This window comes from Aotus nancymaae, unplaced genomic scaffold, assembly GCF_030222135.1.
Source record: "Aotus nancymaae isolate 86718 unplaced genomic scaffold, 86718_ANA_hifiasm-v0.15.2.pri h1tg000072l, whole genome shotgun sequence".
Classification (NCBI taxonomy): domain Eukaryota; kingdom Metazoa; phylum Chordata; class Mammalia; order Primates; family Aotidae; genus Aotus; species Aotus nancymaae.
This window is the reverse complement of record NW_026988487.1, coordinates 2,453,926-2,475,621: the sequence shown is the minus strand read 5'-3', so window position 1 is coordinate 2,475,621 and position 21,696 is coordinate 2,453,926. Positions and strand designations below refer to the sequence as shown.

At 47.7% G+C, this 21,696-nt stretch overlaps 1 protein-coding gene across 1 annotated transcript in view; it reads right to left on the bottom strand.

Annotated features, from left to right (window-relative positions):
• Positions 1–1,940: 1,940 nt before the first annotated feature.
• The window catches only part of B4GALNT2 (beta-1,4-N-acetyl-galactosaminyltransferase 2 (SID blood group)), a 62,633-nt gene continuing 42,877 nt past the window's right edge, over positions 1,941–21,696 (bottom strand). The window contains 8 exon segments of the mRNA XM_064367457.1: positions 1,941–2,146; positions 2,740–2,959; positions 4,956–5,096; positions 6,641–6,828; positions 10,370–10,456; positions 11,198–11,378; positions 14,064–14,101; positions 17,705–17,811. Of these exon segments, the coding sequence (XP_064223527.1) occupies positions 1,941–2,146; positions 2,740–2,959; positions 4,956–5,096; positions 6,641–6,828; positions 10,370–10,456; positions 11,198–11,378; positions 14,064–14,101; positions 17,705–17,811 (1,168 nt within the window).

The window sequence follows — 21,696 nt, the reverse complement described above, 5'->3', positions numbered from 1 at the left end:
AGCACGTTGTAGGTGAAATCCTACCAGTACTCCAAAGCACCGCCCACAAACTTTCATTGCATTTGGATGCAATCGCCTTCTGACATCACAAGGCAAGAGATGTGGAGAAACCTTTCCCCTGGGGCCTGAATAGCATTAGTCCCAAGAGTGGATGTTTGGGGTTACCAGTCATGCAGTACTAGCCCAGAGCACTGGATCCTAAGTGACAGATGCCCCGGGCTTTGTCAGTAAATGCGCGTGTCTCTGAAATGCAGGGGACGCTAGAGCACAAGGTCCAGGTAGGCCTCTTCTTGCTTGGACCTAAGGGCAGTCATATGGACTGGGTTGGAATGGGACAACACAATGCTGTTTCCCTAGATAGCTGTGCTTGTTTAGCTTATTTTTCCTTCCAGTCAAAGGCTGTTTTTTTTTTGTTTTGTTTTGTTTTTTTGCTAGAGATGGGGTCTCACTATGTTGCCCAGGCTGGCCTCAAACTCCTGGGACTCAGGCAATCTTCCTGCCTTGGCCTCTCAAAGTGCTGGGATGACAGGCGTGAGCCACTGTGCCCAGACTATAGTGATGTTAGCGTACATAAAAATGCATGAACTATTGCACAAAAGGATTCTGCATGTTAGTTAAAGCCATAAAAGCTGTAGCAATATAATCTTTATGACATACAGTGAATCAGGCATGTGCTCGGTTCTGTTTTGGGAGAATAAAAAATGACTGCTAGTCTCTGTCCATACCTCAGAAATGCTGAATTAAGAGATTTGTTTACCTCAGGAATCCTCAGAGGCTTTACTACACTAATGTGAACTGTGGCCTGCCAAGAAAGAGACATGGCATGTGGAATTTCTCAAAATTATTTGAGCACCAAAATCGATTTTGCCGTAAATCTGTTTTTCAGGAATTTTTATTGATATCTCAGAGAACACATTTTTAGCGATCCCAAACTACCCTAGGCCACATTCAGAAGGAAAAAGCTTCCAGGTAAACAGAAATTGTGAAGGCAGAGCTGGAGGGGTCACGGAATCTGCCGACCCCCAGGCAGCAGAAAGCCTTATCCAACAAGAGGATGGAAGCACTCTGTAAATGACATGAGTGTTGAGTGATCAGCAACTGGCCTCAAGTCCCTGGAGCTTGGTGGCTTGTCATGACACTCACACTGTCTGTTCGCCATCACACTTTGGCATGGGCTCCGAGTTCAATCCCTGGCATTCTGGAATGGGCCTGGAGCGAGTCTGATGCCAGGGCCGCCTTTGTTCTGGTAGACAGTGGGACAGCCCCAGGGCCTTCCTCCCCTCTCTGATGCCTGGATGCCTACTTTTAGGATCCCAACAAGCTCACTCCACCGACCCTTCCTCTGCTGCCTGGGACCTGGTGACCCCTTCGCTTCTCCCATCCTCTGACCTCGGCTGCCTAATTCTGTGATTGGACCGAACTGAACCAGGCCGCAAATCTCCTCAAGGCAAGGACCATGAGTTGTTCACTTTTTTTGAGTCCACAAGGTAGAACCCACTGAAAATGTAGGGATGACAATGATGCTGGATCCGATGCTTCTGACTGTGGCAGAATCTCCACCAAACAACCATCAAGGACCAGGCAGCTGTTCTTTTGAACGAGGACACCAACCAGTATAGTCTTTTGTGTGAGATCAGATGAGATGACGTGAGATACTGTACATGCAAATACTTCATAAAAGGCAGGGCACTGTACAAAATCATCATTGCTAATAATACAGTCTCCACTGCCCTGGTCAGTGGCTGGTTCATTTCTAACGACCCTTCACCTTTGATTGGTACTTCCAGTAACTGAGCCATATCCCTTTGCCCTACCCACCAGCTGGGTCGCTACAATGTTCATCTATCAGGAGTCCAGTTTTTGGTGGCCCCAACCACTGGTTCCACTGCTATAGATACTATAACCAGCCCACCTAGCGCTTTTCCTACGCTCCCACACCTTTATGTGGCACATTGGAGATGGTTCTTGAAGTAATGGAGAGCCAGCTTGAACTGGACCTGGGCGAGGGTGTTGGCCCGGTATGTGTTGTAAGTCTTCTCCAGGGCAGCCAGCTCTGAGTCCACCACTGGAGACCGAGACTGGTGACCTATAGTCACTTCTGGGCATGACCCCACGAGTAGGGTCCCTAGCCCATCAATGAAGAATTCTGCAAAGAGGAGAGCAGAAGAAAGTGGGAGCTGCGGTCAGAGAAGTGGGTACCGTTCTGGGTCTAGGGGGAGAGTCCCAGGAAGAGGACACAGTTCATACGCTGAGGAAGTTCAGCCCCACGTGAACCCCACCCTTAACTCTAGGAGCCTGTCCCTGCTGAGGAGTTGGAAGGAAATAAGTAAGCTCCTTTCTCAGGCAGAAATATGGGCACAGAGGCAGAGAGGCACAGATTGGCTTTCAAACTGGACAGAACTGTGGACTCCAAGGCCGATGGAGTAAGAGGGAAAGAGAGAGCAGTTAATAGGAAAGGATTTCTGGAAAAATAGGATATGAAGCAGCATGGGAAAGGAGGAAGAAGGCAGAGCTGTAGGGAAAGGAAGGGGAAGAAAAAGAAGGGCAGCCTACAGGAGAGACACAGAAGTCAATGAGGTGTGAGGAGGGAGGCAAGAGGGATCAAGAGCTCCCTAGTCTGGGAAGAAAGGGAGAAAGGGACACACTGCTGGGCAGCCAGCCAGCTCCAGCCCTTGGAAAGAACGAACTTCTGCAGCTAACTCTCAGCCTAGCTCCCTTCCTCACTCTCAGCCTTCCTACCTGAGTGAGCCACTCGTTGCAGGCGGGGATCAAAGCCAACTCTTTGGAGTCGCTCCGTGTGGGCCAGGAAGAAGTTGACCACGCCACTGGTCACCACACAGCTGGGGAAGCCATCCAGGGGTTGGAAAAATCCTGTCCTCTTGTGAAGGCAGGCCCCGTTCTCACTCTGTTCCAGCAACAGCTTAAACTGGAACACATTTCCCAGCACACTGCCGCCTACCTAGCCAGCAGGCAGAGAAATCCATGTTAGAGAGTGCAGATCAATATTCACCCTGCCTCTTCAGGAAGTGCTGCTGGACTGCACCTTGGTTATAACAAGAATTGTTATTTCTCCATCTATCCTTCAAATTATCCTTCAGTCACTCCCTTTTTGCTGTTATGGCCATGGCTTTCACTATACTACTCCTTGGGCTGTTTGATTTCCTGCCTACCCCAGAAAATCTCCTTGGCATGAGTAGCCCTGACCCAAGGTCAAAGAAGGTTATCTTTCCAGAAGAAGGTAACTCACTCCCTTCCATTACCTGTATTGCAGTACAGGTAAGAGACAGCCTATGTACAGGGGTGCATTTGTGGAGTTTCCACTTGTTAGATTTCTTGCAGGGAGCTGTTTGTCTCGAGCTGTCTTCCTCCTCTTTTCTGCTCCTGGCTTATGTCTCTGAGCTGCCTATCTATGCACTCACAGGAGAGATGTGCATTTTAATGTTTGAGCCTGAGCACAACAGATGAGCGAGTCCATCTATTCCTGAAAGAATCGTAACCCTCGAAGGGTGACGGGGTAAAGGCTGCTCATTGCTCCCCATCATCTGTTCTGTTCTTCTTCTTTTTAAGTAAATGGCCCTTCTGAGTTTTATGATATAGTCAACTAGCCAACTAAAGACCGCATTTCCAGGAGCTAAACAGTGAGTACACACGGGCATACAGAGTGGAGTATCAGACACCAGAGGCTACAAAAGGTAGGAGGCTAAGAGTGGGCAAGGGTTAGGCCGGGCGCAGTGACCCATGCCTGTAATCCCAGCACTTTGGGAGGCCAAGGCGGGCAGATCACCTGAGGTCAGGAGTTCAAGACCAGCCTGGCCAATATGGTGAAACCCTGTCTCTACTAAAAATACAAAAATTAGCCGGGTGTGGTGGCATGTACCTGTAATCCCAGCTACTTGGGGGGCTGAGGCGGGAAAATTGCTGGAACCCAGCGGGTGAAGGCTGCAGCAAGCCGAGATTGCGCCACTGCACCCCAGCCTGGGTGACAGAGACTCTGTCTTAAAAAAAAAAAAAATCACCTGAGGTCAGGAGTTCGAGACCAGCCTGACCAACGTAACGAAACCCCGTATCTACTAAAAATACAAAAAAATTAGCCAGGCATGGTGGCGCATGCCTGTAATCCCAGCTACTCGGGAGGCTGAGGCAGGAGAATCTCTTGAACCCAGGAGGTGGAGGTTGTAGTGAGCCGAGATCACGCCATTGCACTTCAGCCTGGGCAAAATAGCAAAACTCCATCTCAAAAAAAAAAAAAAAAAAAGAGATAGTGAAGGTTGAAAAATTCCCTATTGGGTACAATGTTCACTATGAAGGTAATGGGTGCACTAAAAGCTCAGATGTCACCACTATGAAATGCATGCATATAAGCTATCTGCACGTGGGCCACTAAATCTAGTGCTGCACACACACCATTTTATTTATTTATTTTAGACGGAGTCTTGCTCTGTCACCAGGCTGGAATGCAGTGGCACAATCTCAGGTCACTGCAACCTCCGCCTCCCAGGTTCAAGTGTTTCTCCTGCCTTAGCCTCCTAAGTAGCTGGGACTATGGGTACATGCCACCACGCCCAGCTAATTTTTGTATCTTTAGTAGAGACGTGGTTTCACCAGGATGGTCTTGATCTTTTGACCTTGTGATCTACCGGCCTCAGCCTCCCCAAGTGCTGGGATTACAGGTGTGAGCCACCGCACCTGTCCGCAATAAACATACCATTTTAAAGGAGAACACAATTGCAAATAAGGAAGGGTGTGTAATTTGCTCAAAGAAAAGTCAGTGTAGAGGTGTGAGCTGGTGCAGCACTCTCCACCTGGGTTGCACTGGCCTATTCACCTCCTGCACCAGGCCCCCTCCCTCCTCTCCCTCCGCCTCCTCTTCTCTTATATACTTTTTCCCTCTCTCTTCTCCCTACTTGTCCATCTCTACAGATTGCAGCTGGGTGAAACTGGCAACTGTCCCTTACCACATCCAGTTCTGTTTTCTCCAGGACATCCACCAACACCTCAATCTTGGTCTCATTGTTGAAGAGAAAATCGTCGTCCACCCAGAGAACGTATTTGGTGGTGACCTGAGATATGGCCAGGTTCCTACCGGCAAACCAACCCTGTAGATAAATGAGGTTAGATGAGTGGTTGCCCATATTACATATTGGAATCACCTGGGGAGCTTTCTAAATTCCCAACAGCCAGGCTGCATGCACTCCAGACAAATTCCATCAGAATTAGTGGGAGCGAATCCAGTGTGCAGCCAAGGCTGAGAACTACAGGGCTGAAGGAAGTCCATGTCTCAGAGAAAGTCTGGAAGGGACAGGGACTACTGCATCAAAGACTGAGACAAATAAAGACTAGCAAGTCTTTCCTTGGCTCTGTGGCCTATATGAATTGGCTGAAGTCCCTTTTCGCCTGACAATTTCTATGGCTCTCCTTTTGTCTCCTGTAAGATGTCAAGTTTCAGGGACATCTGGTATGTATAATACTCGTTTCCTCCTGTGTCCTTGCAGGAAGGAAGGTGGAGAGAGAGGGAGGAAGAGAATGAGAGCGAGAGAGAGTAGCAGGGAGAGCAAGAGGTGGCAGGAGAGAGAGGGAGGGTGAGAAGAAGGGAGGGAGAGGGAGAGAGAAAAAGTGGGGAGGGAGAGAGAGTCAAGGAGAAAGAGGGAGAGAGAGAGAGAGACCAAGACCCTAGCTTGGGTAGAATCATGGAGAGGAGAGATTTCTCTACATCTCAGGAATCTTTGGGATGTCAGAGACCTCAAGCCGCTTATAAGGACTGCAATCAATTTCCACATCAGAAATGAGGAAAGATGGGAGTGAGGCACAGTGGCTCACCTCTGTAATCCCAGCACTTTGGGAGGCCTAGGTGGAAGGATCACTTGAGCCCAAGAGTTCAAGACTAACCTGGCCAACACAGTGAGACCCCCATCTCTACAAAAAATTTTAAAAATTAGCCTGGCATCGTGGTGCATGTCTATAGTCCCAGCTACTAGGAAGGCTGAGGTGAGAGGATCACTTGAGCCTTTGAGGTCGAGGCTGCCATGATCAGCATGATTGCACCACTGCACTCCAGCCTAGGTGACAGAGCAAGACTCTAGCTCAAAAAAATGAAAAATAAAAAAATAGAAATGAGGGGCTGGGCGTGGTGGCTCACATTTGTAATCCCAGCATTTTGGGAGACTGAGGTGAATGGATCACCTGAGGTCAAGAATTTGAGACCAGCCTGGCCAACATGGTAAAACGCTGTCTCTACTAAAACTACAAAAAATAGCCAGGTGTGGTGGTGCACGCCAGTAGTCCCACCTACCTGGGAGGCTGAGGCAGGAGAATTGCTTGAACCTTGGAGGCAGAGGTTGCAGTGAGCTGAGGTCACACCACTGCACGCCAGCCTGAACAACAGAGCAAGACTTCGTCTCAAAAAAGAAAAAAAAATGAGGCAAGGTGGAAGAACTACCTCATGAATGCAGAAAAGTGAGGGTGACCCAATTTCTCTCTGAATCAGCAGGGGGACTCAGCGGACAGTTCTCATCCACTCCCACTCCTGGACTCTGCTTCCTTGGGAAGACCCCTGAGGAAGCAGCCCCATCCAGGGTAGAACATGACCCTGGGGCCCTCTTGTCTTGGAATGCAAGTGCCCCCCAATCTGAGAGGGACATACCTTCCCGAACGGCATGGTGTAATATTCCACGTGATTGTCTTTAATCTCCAGGGGCTTCTCGCTGTCATCAGCCACTATCACGGTCAAGTCTGGGTAATACTCTCGAATACTCCGGAGCATGGTCATAAGCTTATGGGGGCGGAGGAAAGTCTTGGTGGCAACGGTAACCAGGTTTCTGAGCTTCCTCTCTAGGCAGAAAACAGTGGGTGTCAGAGCTCTGCCCTGTAGGAAGCTTCACTGTCTTTTCCTGCTTTGATCTGATGGCTTCTTTATGCCATAACCTGTCAGTGTCTGTGGGCCTTATGCCTCTTGTACCCAGGAGGTGCTTAATAAGAGTTTGCTAGTTGCATTAGAAAATAAAGACATTTACAACATACCCAATGTGTTGCATTTCCTGGTTCTGTTGGCTCCACTATGCCATTTCCCAACTGTCTGTCTGAATGTTTCATTTACACCTGCCTACTAGCACTTTGCTTGTTTCCTGCTTTCATCTTTTGTTTGTTTGAGACAGAGTTTTGCTCTTGTTTCCCAGGTTGGAGTGCAATGGTACAATCTCGGCTCACTGTAACCTCTGCCTCCCAGGTTCAAATGATTCTCCTGCCTTGGCCTCCCAAGTAGCTGGGATTACAGGCATGCACCACCACATCTGGCTAATTTTGTATTTTTAGTAGAGATAGGGTTTCACCATATTGGCCAGGCTGGTCTCAAACTCCTGACCTCGTGATCAGCCTGCCTCGGACCCCCAAAGTGCTGGGATTACAGTCATGAGCCACCACACCTGGCTTTCATCTTAATATTAGGAGTTGAGATGCACAGAGCTTTGCCCATCTAAGAGTTCAATATGGAGGGTCATGGAGCCCAGGAAGAGGAGAAGACATCTAGAAATCTTGAGACTTGCTTCTACCATCATCTGCAACTCCTACAGAAAAGCTTACCTGATCTCTATCCTCAGGATGACATGGTTAGAAATAGGTCGACTTGGAGATTGCAAGGCCTGGACCGAATTGCCCATCTTAAGGCATGTGACGTATAAGAGACTGGAGAGGGGACAGCTTTCCTATGGAAAAGACCCCATGATGATGCAACTGGAGCTGCTGGTGTGTTTGGGATTCAGCCACTAAACAGAGAACTGGCAGCTGACTGTGCAGGTGCCATGTCCACGTGGCGTGGGGCCAGCTGGAGTTAATGCATGCTGGAAGCCACACCCTTCCCTGTTTGTGGGTGAATGCACAGAGCCACTTTCCAAGAATGACAGAAATCAGAAGTTGTTTGGACAGAAGTCATTCCAGAACCCTCCCCCTGTGCTGCCCTTTTGCACTTTTTTTTTTTTTTGAGACAAGTTCTTGCTCTGTCATTTAGACTCGAGTTTAGTGGCGTGATCTCAACACACTGCAACCTTCATCTCCCGGGTTCAAGTGATTCTCCTGCCTCAGATTCCCAAGTAACGTAGCAGGGACTACAGGCATGCACCACCATGCCCAGCTAATTTTTGGATTTTTTTTTTTTTGAGATGGAGTTTCGCTCTTGTTACCCAGGCTGCAGTGCAATGGTGCGATCTCGGCTCACTGCAACCTCCGCCTCCTGGGTTCAAGCAATTCTCCTGCCTCAGCCTCCTGAGTAGCTGGGACTACAGGTGTGCGCCACCATGCCCAGCTAATTTTTGTATTTTTAGTAGAGATGGGTGTTCACCATGTTGGCCTGGGTAGTGTTGGAAGTCCTGACCTCAAGTGATCCACCCACCTTGGCCTCCCAAAGTGCTGGGATTATAGGCGTGAACCACTGCGCCTGGCCCATTCTGTTTTTTGTCATTGAAAACAGTGCTGCAATAAATAACCTTGAACAAATATCATTTCACACATATATAAATATCTGTAGGATAATTTCTGGAAATGGAATTGCTAGCCTAAAGGATATACACATTTAAAATGTTGATAGATGCTGCCAAATTCCCTCCAGAGAGGTGCCGATTTACATTCTTAACAGCAGTTGATATGCCGTTTTTCCAACCCTGTCCAAAACCTTTTGATGTGATTTTTTGTTGTTGTTTTTTTTTGAGGAGGAGTCTTGCTCTGTCACCCAGGCTGGAGTGCAATGGCATGATCTCGGCTCACTGCAACCTCCATCTCCTGAGTTCAAGCGATTCTCCCACCCCAGCCTCTTGAGTAGCTGGGATTACAAGCATGTGTCACCATGCCAGCTAAGTCTTGTATTTTTAGTAGAGACTCGGTTTCACTATGTTGGCCAGGCTGGTCTCAAACTCCTGACCTCAGGTGATCCACCTGCCTCAGCCTCCCAAAGTGCTGGGATTATAGGCCTGAGCCACCATGCCCAGCCGAAAGTAGTTTTCATATGTGCCTTTCTCGGTGTGAGAATGGGCATATATTTTAATGGCTAAATGTGTTGCTGAATTTAATTTTTTCTGAATTGTGCATTTTTCCATTATTGGGTGTTCTTTTCTTATTGATTCATAGCTGCTCTAATGAGACCTTTGTCTTTAATGTGAGTTGAAGATTTTTTTCCCAATTTGGCCTTTGTCATTTGACTTTACTAATTAAAATTTGCTAATTTTAATATATAAAATTTTATATATTTTATATTTTTAATTTTTTTATGGTCTCTGAGTTTTGTGTCATGTCTTATACCCTAAGACTGTTTTTTAAACTCCATTTTTGTTTCTAGTACTTTAAAATGTATTTAGATATCTGATCGATTGGAATTTATCTTGGTATGTGACATAGATTCAAGTTTTACTTCTAATTAAAAAATTATTTTTCAACTGTTAATTTGTTTTGAGACAGGGTCTCACTCTGTTGCCCAGGCTGGAGTATAGTGGCGATCATGGCTCACCACAGCCTCGACCTCCCAGACTCAAGCGATCCTCCCATCTCAGCCTCATGAGTAGCTGAAATTACAGGTGTGAGCTGGATTACAGGTGCAAGCCATCACACTTGGATTAAAACTTTCTATCTTTCATCTAGTTACACCATTATCTCACATGATTTTTTGAAAAAACCATTTTTAATTTGTTCATTTGTCCTCCTTTAATTTGACAAGCTTTTTTTTTTTTTTTTTTTTTTTTTTTTTTTTTTTTTTTTAAGACAGATTCTTGCTCTGTTGCCCAGGCTGGAGTGCAGTGGGTGCAATCTCGGCTCACTGCGACCTTCGCCTCCTGGGTTGAAGTGATTCTCCTGCCTCAGCCTCCTGAGTAGCTGAGATTGCAGGTGCCTGCCACCACACTCAACTAATTTGTGTATTTTTAGTAGAGATGGAGTTTCACCATATTGGCCAGGCTGGTCGTGAACTCCTGACCTCAGATGATCTGCCTGCCTTGGCCTCCCAAAGGGCTGAGATTACAGGCGTGAGCCACCTCACCCAGCCAGACAAGCTGTCTTTATCACACAGTGAAATTCCAACATGTATTGGGTTTATATCTGGATTTCCAATTTCATTCAGTACCACTCTTTTTATTATTATTACTTATTAAAATGTTATAATTCATTAGCTTTTTTCCCAAAATTAGCACAAACCCCATAATAAGTTAAAAATCATTAAGCAATTTTAGGGGAGTGTGTCCTAGAGTTTTTTTTTCCTCCAAACGAAGCTTGTTGTCAGGGAGCATATCAGAGCTGTCATTTGATCAATTCTCCTCCATCTCAGAAGTGATCCTTCTGAATTTCTCCAATAGCTTCACAGAGTGCCACCATGGAGCCCCAAGGACAAGGGCCTTACCCGGTCCAGGGTCATACAGCTTGGGTATGACAGGATTGCGGATGATCACTGGAAACTTGGCCACTGATGATCTGAACTCCAGACTCACTGGAGGAAGAAATAAGGTCAGAGCACAGGCAGTATCACGTCTAGATCAAACTCCAGGCCACCCCAGGAAGCCAGCATGACAGGGGAGTGCAGGTTTGGTAGGGAGATTCCTGGCTGGAATGAGATTATGGACCTCATAGAGTCTCTGGCATTCCGGCTCCTGCCTTGCTGTGTCCCTGGAGCAACGTGCTGAATGCCTCCTAAATTCATATGTCTTCTCTTAAAATAAAGAAACAAAAAATATATATAATAATAGGATTGGTTTAAATATTAAATAATTTTTTGGAGTGCCTCGTACATACAGGTGTTTTTAAAATGTTAGCTCCCAGGCTGGGCGCCATGGCTCACGCCTGTAATCCCAACACTTTGGGAGGCCGAGGCAGGAGGATCATGAGGTCAGGAGTTCTAGACCAGCCTGGCCAACATAGTGAAACCCCGTCTCTACTAAAAATACAAAAAAATTAGCTGGGTGGCAAGCACCTGTAGTCCCAGCTACTCAGGGGCTGAGGCAGGAGAATTACTTGAACCTGGGAGGCAGAGGTTGCAGTGAGCTGAGACCATGCCATGGCACTCCAGCCTGGGCAACAGAGTGAGACTCCATCTCAAAAGAAAAAAAAAAAAAAGGAAAGAGGGAAGGAATCTTAAAAGCGGGCAGGCTTCCTGGAGGAGGAAGACTTTGAGAGGGCCCAGAGGTATCTTCCGGATCCGTAAGCATTTGGCACCCCAAGGACAGGCTCTCACCTATGTCCACCTTATGGTGCTGGTACCCCATGCTGGTGTATGTCACATGCTGAAGGATGAACTTCAACAGCTTCCGGTCACTGGTAGAAATGGTCAGCTGCTTCTGGCCTCTGCCCTGCACCACATTGTCTGGGACATCAGCAAGGGTGTTCAGTGTCCCCAGAGACGCTGTCAGGGTGACCTAGGGTGGGTAAGGTAGAATGATGCTCAATGCAGGGACCAGAAAATGTCTCTCTGGAAAGGTACATACCCAGGCCAGAGCGCGTAAGGTGAGGGGAGAAGCACCAAGGCACCCTTGACAGTGTAGGGCTGGCTCTGCAGGGAGCACTGTATTAGCGCCCCTGTACCCACCCCTCCAAGTCCTAGGGCCCATGGATGAAAGGACCCATTTCTGGAAATATTCGCATCTCTCAGCTTGCAGGGTTCCATTCTTCTTGACTTCTTACTCCACCTTTGACCTGTCTTTGCCAATTCCTGCTCTTCTTCTCTCTATATATCTCTAAATGGAGTTTTTCAGACCTTCATTCTGGATTCTTTTTTTTTTTTTTTTTTTGAGATGGAGTCCATCACCCATGCTGGAGTGCAGTGGCACCATCTCAGCTCACTGCAACCTTTGCCTCCTGGGTTCAAGCAATTCTCCTGCCTCAGCCTCCGGAGTAGCTGGGATTACAGGCATGAGCCACCACACCTGGCTAATTTGTTTTTGTATCTTTAGTAGAGACTGGGTTTCACCATGTTGGCCAGGCTGGTCTCAAACTCCAATCCTGGACTCCTTTTTCTTCTTCTTCCTTTTTTTTTTGGTGAGACAGAGTCTCACCTGTCACCCAGGCTGGAGTGCAGTGGCATGATCTCAGCTCACTGCAACCTTTGCCTCCCAGATTCAAGCGACTCTCCTGCCTCAGCCTCCCAAGTAGCAAGGAATTACAGGCATATGCCATCACATCTGGCTAATTTTTTGTATCTTTAATAGAGATGGGGTTTCACCATGTTGGCCAGGCTGGTCTGGAACTCCTGACCTAATCCATCCACCTCGGCCTCCCAAAGTACTGGAATTACAGGCGTAAGCCACCATGCCCAGCTTCTTTTCCCTTCTTACTCCGCACCCTCCTCAACTTCCTGCTAGGTTTCATCTGTTCCCGTGGCTTTAAAACCCATTCCTTTGCTGGTGGGGTCACATTGTAAGTCACCTTTCTGAGATCCAACTGCTGGGACGTTTCACAAGCAACTCAGACTTGCCGTCTTCAGAATGGAACTACTGATTTTTCTCTATAAACCTGTTTCCTCCCACCCTCACCCCCTGTTCCCCCTGCCTTGTGGATGGCACCTCCATCCATTCAGCTGTCCCAGGCCGTGGGGGGAATCCTCCTTGCTCTGCCCTTTTTTGTACACAGACTGCCCATCCAGTGGCAAGTCCTCTCAGCCCTCCCTCCAGAATGCACCTGGAACTGGCTTATCCTCTCCACCCCATTGCTACCCCACAGCCCCTCTCTTCTCTTGCCTTCTGTCAGTCATCACGGTTCTCTATTAGAGGAAATTGGACAGTGTCGCTCCTGACACTGTTGACACTAGTCAGTCAACAGACACTTTCTGAAAATCCAGTTACAGGCACTGGGAAAACAGCAGTAAACGCCTTCAGGAAGCTTGCATTCCAGTGTGGAAGAGAGGGGAAAAGCATGGGCCACACGCAGGGAGGATTCCGGTCCAGAGCAGGACTACGAAGAAGACAACATAGCCAGGCACAGTGGCTCATACCTGTAACTCCAGAGCTTTGGGAGACAGAGGTGGGAGGATCATTTGAGCTCAGGAGTTCAAAACCAGCCTGGGCAACATGGCGAGCCCATATCTCTACTAAAAATAAAAAATTTTAAAAAAAGTAAACGGGGTGGGTGCAGAGGCTCATACCTGTAATCCCAGCACTTTGGGAGGTTGAGATGGATCACTTGAGGTCAGGAGTTCGAGACCAGCCTGGCCAACATGGTGAAACCCTGTCTCTACTAAAAATACAAAAAGTTAGCTGAGTGTGGTGGTGCATGCCTGTAGTCCCAGCTACTTGGGAGGCTGAGGCAGGAGAATCGACTGAACTCTGGAGGTGGAGATTGCAGTGAGCAGAGATCGCACCACTGCACTCCAGCCTGAGTGACAGAGTGAGGACTCCGTCTCAAAAAAAATTAACCAGGTTTGTTGGCATGTGCCTGTAGTCCTAGTTACTCAGAGGCTGATGTGGGAAGATCACTTGAGCCCAGTATTGCACCACTGCACTCCAGCCTGGGTGACAGGGTGAGACCCTGTCTCAAAAAAAGAAGACAACAGAGAGAAACAAGAACTCAATGGTGACAGGTGGCAGAGGCCTTGACAATCTGCTCACTCGTCACCTATTCCAACCTCTGACTAGCCTGTAAAGGTGGGAAAACTAAAACCACACTTCCCACACTCCTCTTGGTTAGGGTTCTGGGCATGATTTGCATCTCACTGATCAGATATAGCACCCTGAGACCTTGAGGTGGAGCTACATAAAGTGGGCAAAGGAAGGCAGGGCACAAGCACCCTCTGTCCTGCCAGCCCTAACCCTGACAGAGGCCATGCAGTGCCAGAGCCCATGGCTGCAGTGGCCACTTCCTCTCGCAGAAGCAGCAGCAGCCAAGGGGTCCCGTTCTTCAGTGTGGCCTGGGAAGTCCTCTCTGGAACTCCAGCTGCTCCCGAGGCTGGAAAAATCACATCTTCTACACAACCTTCCTTCGCCTCCCTCCTTGAGCTCATGTCTGACCTTGATTCTGGACAGGGGCTCCATCAAAGGCTGAGACCAGCCACAGCTGAGGGAATGAGGACAAGACGCCAAGTGCAAACAGGGGCTGGGAGGAGGACTCACCTCATAGACAGGAGCATCGGGTCCTTCAAACTGGAGACCTGGAGGACACAGGGAAAAAGACAGAAAACAGCATGTGAGAGGACACTGCAGCTCCCGCTGCTCTTGCCAACCTCGTGGACTCCTGCATGCCCTTGAGAGTTCCTTCAGGTGTCACCTCCCACCCAGAGTGTTTGCTGGCACGTGCGCCTCTCCCCAGGGCTCTGTTAGGCGGTGTTCCATGGTCTTTCTCAAACCCCAGTGGTTCTAAAACCTCTGATGCCTGTCCTCAGCTTTGGAGGCTGTGAATTAACTCAGTTCCTTCTGGGAATCTGTTACTGAAGGGAAGGAAGCATGGATAAGTAATGAATCGTCTTGTATAAGGCACCTGGAGTAACCAAATCCATAGAGACAGAAAGTAGAATGGTGTTTGCCAGGGGCTGGGGAGAGGGACAGTGGGGAGTTAAGTTAGATGGGTACAGAGTCCCAATAGGGATGATGGGAAAGTTCTGGTGGTGACTGATGGTTGCACGACAATATGAATATCCTTAATGTCACTGAACAATACACTTTCAAATGGTTAAAAGTGTAAATTTTATGTTTATATATAATATATAATATTAACATAGTATGTAATATATATATTTATATATACTATATATATATATATTTGTTTTTTTTGAGACAGAGTCTCACTCTGTCGCCCAGGCTGGAGTACAGTGGCATGATCTTGGCTCACTGCAACCCCTGCCTCCTGGGTTCAAGTGATTCTTCTGCCTCAGCCTCCCGAGTAGTTGGGACTACAGGTGAGCACCACCATGCCCGGCTAATTTTTGTATTTTAGTAGAGATGGGGTTTCACCATGTTGGCCAGGATGGTCTTGATCTCCTGACCTTGTGATGACCTCATGATCCGCCTGCCTTGGCCTCCCAAACTGCTGGGATTACAGGCGTGAGTCACCTCGCCTGGCTTTTTTTTTTTTTTTTTTTTGAAATGGAGTCTCACTGTGTCACCCAGGCTGGAATGCAATTGTGCCATCTCAACTCACTGCAACCTTCACCTCCCGGTTCAAGTGATTCTCCCACCTCAGCCTCCCAAGTAGCTGGGACTACAGGTGTGAGGCACCACACCTGGCTAATTTTTGTATCTTTAGTAGAGACGGGGTTTCACCATGTTGGCCAGGCTCAAACTCCTGACCTCAGGTCATCCACTCCCCTCAGCCTCCCAAAGTGCTGGGATTACAGGCGTGAGCTACTGCACTTGGCCTTTTTTTTGGAGAGAGTCTCACTCTGTCACCCAGGCTGGAGTGCAGTGGTATGATCTCAGCTCACTGCAAACTCCGCCTCCCAGGTTCAAACAATTCTCCTGCCTCAGCCTCCCCAGTACTGAGACCACAGGCACGCACCACCACACCTGGCTAAGTTTTGTATTTTTAGTACAGATGGGGTTTCAACATGTTGGCCAGGCTGGTCTCAAACTCCTGACCTCAAGCGATCCGCCCACCCTGTCCTCCCAAAGTGCTGGGATTACAGGCATGAGCCACTGCACCCAGCCCGTTATGTAAATTTTATCACAATAAGAAATGAATCATGCAAAATGAAAAACAGTTTTTAAAATGGCTATTCAAGAACACTAGTGAGTCACCCCAAATGTATTTACAAATGTATTTACTTTAAAATCTATCATCTCTATTCTTACAGTAGGACTAATTCAAATTCAAATTCAAATGCATCCTCTCTCAAAGTGGCCTTTGATAATTTACTAAACTCTCACCTCTCCTTCTCTGTCCCCTTTGTCCCTTGTCTGGGACCCTGCCCTTCCTTCTGTGTGGGGCGTACCATCTGCTAATATCCGGCATCCCCCTCTGTCTGGGGCACTCGCTCTCATCGCACCTGTTTGAGGTGTGGTTTGTGAAATTCAGTTATCTGTCTTGCTCATCAGTGCTGGACCTGGAGAGAGCTCCGCTGGGTCTGTGAGATATGTCGGATCCCCAGTTGTCACCACACCTAGACCTTACTTGGAGGTCTTTTCTGGGGCTTATAGGTTTCAGGGGTCTGTTTGCCTCAAGATGCCAAGAGCCCCCAAGCAGAAAAAGACTTCACTGGTCAGACCCACAGAATCCAACATCTCTGCACTGGGAGGGGACATCTGTGCCTGCAGCCTCCTCCTTCTGGTCACTCTGACAGTATTCCACTTTTCTCTGATGAGGGAAGTGCTGCTGAACTACAGGGATGTGTAAAAATCCATCGTGGAGGGCAGTTTTAACCAACATAAATATTATTTTCAAAATGCACTTCTGGCCAGGCTTGGTGGCTCATGCCTGTAATCCTAGCACTTTGGGAGGCCAAAGCAGGTAGATTATCTGAGGGTAGGAGTTCGAGACCAGCTTGGCTAATGTGGTGAAACCCTATCTCTACTAAAAATACAAAAATTAGCCAGGAGTGGTGCTGAGCACTTGTAATCCCAGCTACTGGGGAGGCTGAGGCAGGAGAATGGCTTGAACCCAGGAGGAGGAGGTTGCAGTGAGCTGAGATCACGCCATTGCACTCCAGCCTGCGTAACAGATCAAGTCTCTGTCTCAAAAAAAAAAAAAAGCTCATGTTTTGCCTGCTCCCATGATGCTGGAGGACATTGAAAAGCCAAATATGTTCCAAGATTCTTTGAGTCGCACAGATTTCTGTTCTGTCCTGTGTTATCTTGGAGCCCCAGGAGGTCCCGGCTACTAAAGGAGATTCCCAGTTGTGGATACAATAAGACTAACATGAAATGAAATCACATCAAGCCAGGCGTGGTGGCTCATGTCTGTAATCCCAGCACTTTGGGAGACCAAGGTGGGCAGATCACTTGAAGTCAGGATTTTGAGACCAGCCTGGCCAACATGGTGAAACCCCATCTCTACTAAAAATACACAAATTAGCCAGGTGTGGCGGCAGGTGCCTGTTATCCCAGCTATTTGGGAGGCTGAGGCAAGAGGATCATTTGAACCAGGGAGGTAGAGTTGCAGTGACCCAAGATCTCGCCACTGCACTCTAGCCTGAGAGATTGAGCAAGACTCCGTCTCAAAAAAAAGAAATCACATCAATTTCCTGGCTTGTGCTGAGTACACAGCAGGTACCAATGAATGCCTGCTCCATATTTTTATTTTTCTTTCTTTTTTTGAGACAGGGTCTCGCTTTGTCACTCAGGCTGAAGTACAGCAGCACAATCTCTGCTCACTACAGCCTCGACCCCCCCAAGTTCAAGCGACGCTTCTGCTTCAATCCCCTAAGTAGCTGGAACTACAGGTGCCCACCATCACAGCCAGCTAATTTTTCTATTTTTTGTAGATACGGGGTTTTGCCATATTGCACAGGTTGGTCTCGAACTCCTGAGCTCAAGCAATCCACCCGCCCCAGCCTTCCAAAATGCTGGGATTACAGGCCGGAATGAACCACAGCATTTGTCCCCCTCCCCGGCTTTTTTTTAGGAGACAGCAGGGTTTCGTTCTGTCACCCAGGCTGGAGTGTACGGGCAAGATGATAGGTCACTGCAGCCTTGAACTCCTGCCTTGGTCTCCCAAAGTGCTGGGATTACAGGCATAAGCCACTGCACCCAACCTCTCCCTCCTTTTGCCTAAGAAGAGTGAGCATGCTCTCTAGGGCCTCTCAGGATGTGGATGTACTTACCCGGGATGGGAACTGTGTGCAGGGGCATTACCTCCACTCCGTGGACTGGGTACCCAAAGGGGAGGTTGGGCTGGGCCAGCAGGGGCAGTGGGCGGGGCAGCCCTTCTCTGCAGGAGAACGGAAACATCAGCAGCTGCCCTGATGCTGGTCCCTGGTTAGTTCTCACAGTGGTGCCTGTGCACAGAGCCTTGCCCTGACAATGTGGAGAACTCAAAAGTGGCTTGTCCCTGTCTCCTTCCATTCCCACCCACAGTCCTTATTTCCTCCCCGTCCTGACCTCCCTCCACAAAGGTACTGAGGTGGTTTATGACAAAGCATTTTTGGTTTTGAGACAGGGTTTCACTTTGTCGCCCAGGCTGGAGTACAGTGGCACAATCATGGCTCTCAGCAGTCTTGACCTCCCTCACTCAAGCAGTCCTCCCATCTCAGCCTTCCCATAGCTGGGACTACAGGTACATGCCACAAAGCCCAGCTAATTTCTACAATTTTTTGTAGAGATAGGGTCTCACTATGTCGCCCAGGCTGGTCTCCAACCCCTGGGCTCAAGCAATCCTCCTGTCTCAGCCTTCAGAGAAGCCAGGACTATAGGAAAGAGCCACCGTGCCTGGCTAACAAAGCACATTTTTGAAAAAACCATGACCAGAATAAAAGGAAAAATAAAATTATCAGACTTCAGGGGCCCATCCAGCTGCAGCAGCTAAACACCAACGTCACATCTGAACTTCGTGGAAACCAGGATAACAAGAGATTGACAACCATTACGTAGCCCTTGCTATCCAAAGAAGAAGTAGACCAATTCCTGAAGGGAAGTGGAACTTCTCCTACCACTGAAATAAAAAAGAAACTAAGTCACAACACAGTTTACCTGTGAGTATTGTCACAATATTTTTAGAGCAAACAGAGGAACTATTTTCATGTTTTTTTTGTTGTTGTTATTGATAACAATCTTTAGTCAAAAGCAAGCACATAGCACAATCCAGCAAGATTTGTTTTTGAGGGACTAAGGTACAGTGGTTGAAATGTTAGCCTTCAGAACCCAGTTCACCAAGAGACCATTTAATTACCAGGAAAAAAAGATTAGACCATCATAGTGAATACTTAGGGGAATATGAAAACAACAAAAGTTTTAAATGGTAAAGATCATAAAAAGGCAGTTAACAGAAGAGGAAATACAAATGGCAATGAACATGAAACGTGCTCAGCTTCGATCAGGGAATGTGAATTTAAAAAACCGTGGAATACCTTTTCATTAAAGTTTGAAAATGTGATGATAGCAAGTGTTAGGTGTATGTAAGGTGAGACTCTTACCCACTCTTCATAAAAGTGAGTTCACACAAGCCCTCCTGAGGGAAATTTGTCAGTATCTATCAAAAATAAAAAAGACATACTCTGGGATCTAGCAAATAAGATACTAGGTGAAAGGAGAAATGCTTGCATGTGTAAACACTAAGACAAGCATAAGGATGTTCATTTCAGCATTGTTTGAAATGGACATTCTTATACATGTATGTTTTTTTCCTGAGACAGAGTCTCACTCTGTCACCCAGGCTGGAGGGCAGTGGCATGATCTCGGCATACTGCAACCTCCACTTCCCAGTTCAAGTGATTCTCCTGCCTCAGCCTCCTGAGTAGCTGGGATTATAGGCGCATACCACCATGCCTGGCTAATTTTTGTATTTTTTGTAGAGATGGGGTCTTGCCATATTGTCCAGGCTGGTCTCAAACTCCTGGCCTCAAGTGATCTGCCTGCCTCGGCCTCCCAAAGTGTTGGGATTACAGGCGTGAGCCACCACACCCGGCCCTTATACATGTCTTAATGAAAAAGGGAAGAATGTAAAAATAATGTAATATTATTTTAAATAGCGTAAATGTAAAAAGGAAGGTTTTCCAACAATCTAAACACCTTTCAATAGGGAAATGGCTTAGTAAAATGCAGTATATTCATATTCATAGTTATATTGCAATTAAGAGGGATTAACTAGATATATACATAGCTCTTTTTTTTTTTTTTTTTTTTGAGGCAGAGTCTTGCTCTGTCACGTAGGCTGGAGTACAGTGGCACAATCTCGGCTCACTGCAACCTACACCTCCTGGTTTCAAGCGATTTTCCTGCCTCAGACTCTTGAGCAGCTGAGACTAGAGGTGTATACCACCACATCCAGCTAATTTTTTTGTATTTTTAGTAGAAACGGGGTTTCATTATGTTAGCCAGGATGGTCTCGATCTCCTGACCTTGTGATCCGCCCACCTCAGTCTCCCAATACATAGCTCTTAAAACCATATCATATTCCTTTTCAGTTCCAGCCCTGGACCCTGCAGCCACTGAGCTGTTGATACTTAAGAAGAATGGGATTGCCATTTATGAACTCCTTTTTAAGGAGGGAGTCACGGTGGTCAAGAAGGATGTCCTCATGCCTAAGCACCCAGAGCTGGCAGACGAGAAAGTGCCCAACCTTCGTGTCATAAAGATCATGCAGTCTCTCACGTCCCAAGGCTATGTGAAGGGACACCCTGCCTGGAGACATTTCTATGGGTACCTTACCAATGAGGGTATCCAGAATCTCCATGATGACACCCATCTGCCCCCTAAGATTGTGCCTGCCACCCTATGCCGCAGGTGTCCAGAGACTGGTAGGTCTCTGCCTAAAGGTCTGGTGGGTGAGCCACCTGCAAGACCCATAAGAGGGGAAGCCGACAGCCTGCTGCCAACAAGAAAGCTGAGGCTAGGGCCGCGTCAGCAACTGAATTCCAGTGTAGAGGCAGATTTGGTCATGGATGTGGTCAGCCACCTCAGTAAAATTGGAGAAGATTTTTGTTTTGTTTTTAGATTTTTTGAGACAGTGTCTTGCTCTGTCTCCCAGGCTGGAGTGCAGTGGCACAATCTCAGCTTATTGCAACCTCCGCCTCCTGGGTTCAAGCGATTGTCCTGCCTCAGCCTCCTAATTTTTCTATTTTTGGTAGAGACAGGGTTTCACCACATTGGCCAGGCTAGTCTCGAACTTCTGACCTCAGGTGACCTGCCCGCCTCAGCCACCCAAAGTGTTGGGATTACAGGCGTGAGCCACTGTCCCCGGCCAGAGGTGGCTCTGTCAGGTGGCTATTTTGCATTGAATAAACTTATAGTCAGAAAGAAGAAGAAAAAAATATATATATATAAAATTGAATGAAAACAAATTTCAGAGCCTGTCCTTCCCTAACACTCTGCCTGCTGCCTGCCAGGACAGTTCCCCATTTGTCAGTCTCCTGGTCTGTCTTTGCCACTCACTGTTCTGTGAGATCTCTGGAGCTGGAGACTCAAAGTGCCTGCCACTGTGGCTGACATCAAGTAAGGCTCAATAAGTGTCTGTAGGATAAGCCAGTGGTGTGAGGGGAAGCACAGGGAACATGGTTATGCAGGAAGGTGGTTGATGCCCTGGGCAGTGCCTGGACTTCTGGGAGAAAGAAGCCCCAGGTGTGCAAATTGCAAGAGGCACATGGTGGGGGAAGGGAGAATAAGGAAAGGGGTTTGAAGAGATGGAGAGAGTGAGATCAGGGAGGGCAGGGGAGGGATAAGTGGACATAAGGCAGCTGCCTGTTGGGAGGGATACTGACCTGGAAGGAGCTTGGCAGAAGGAATTATAAGAAGGAACTGGTTCCAAACAGGGAAGGCTAAGGAGTTGGAGGAGTTCCTGGCCACATCCTCACCTGGCCCTCTTTGACCTGTTGAAATTCCCAGCCCTTTGGGGATTATACCAGGAAATACAGATAGGAAGAAAAGCAAACAGCCTGATGATAATGACTAATGTAAGCTGGATCTCATGCCAGTGAGGATGTAGCTGGGGAGGAACACAGATGTTCTCAAATCTTTCTCATTTAGCTGATGAAATCCACTGAATCCCTGCTTTGAGCAAGACACTGAGCTAGGTACCAAGATGAATCTAATATAGATCCTGCTCTCGATGAGCTTACAGTATAATAGAGGGTACAATCAATGTGTCCTGGGGGTGGTGGCC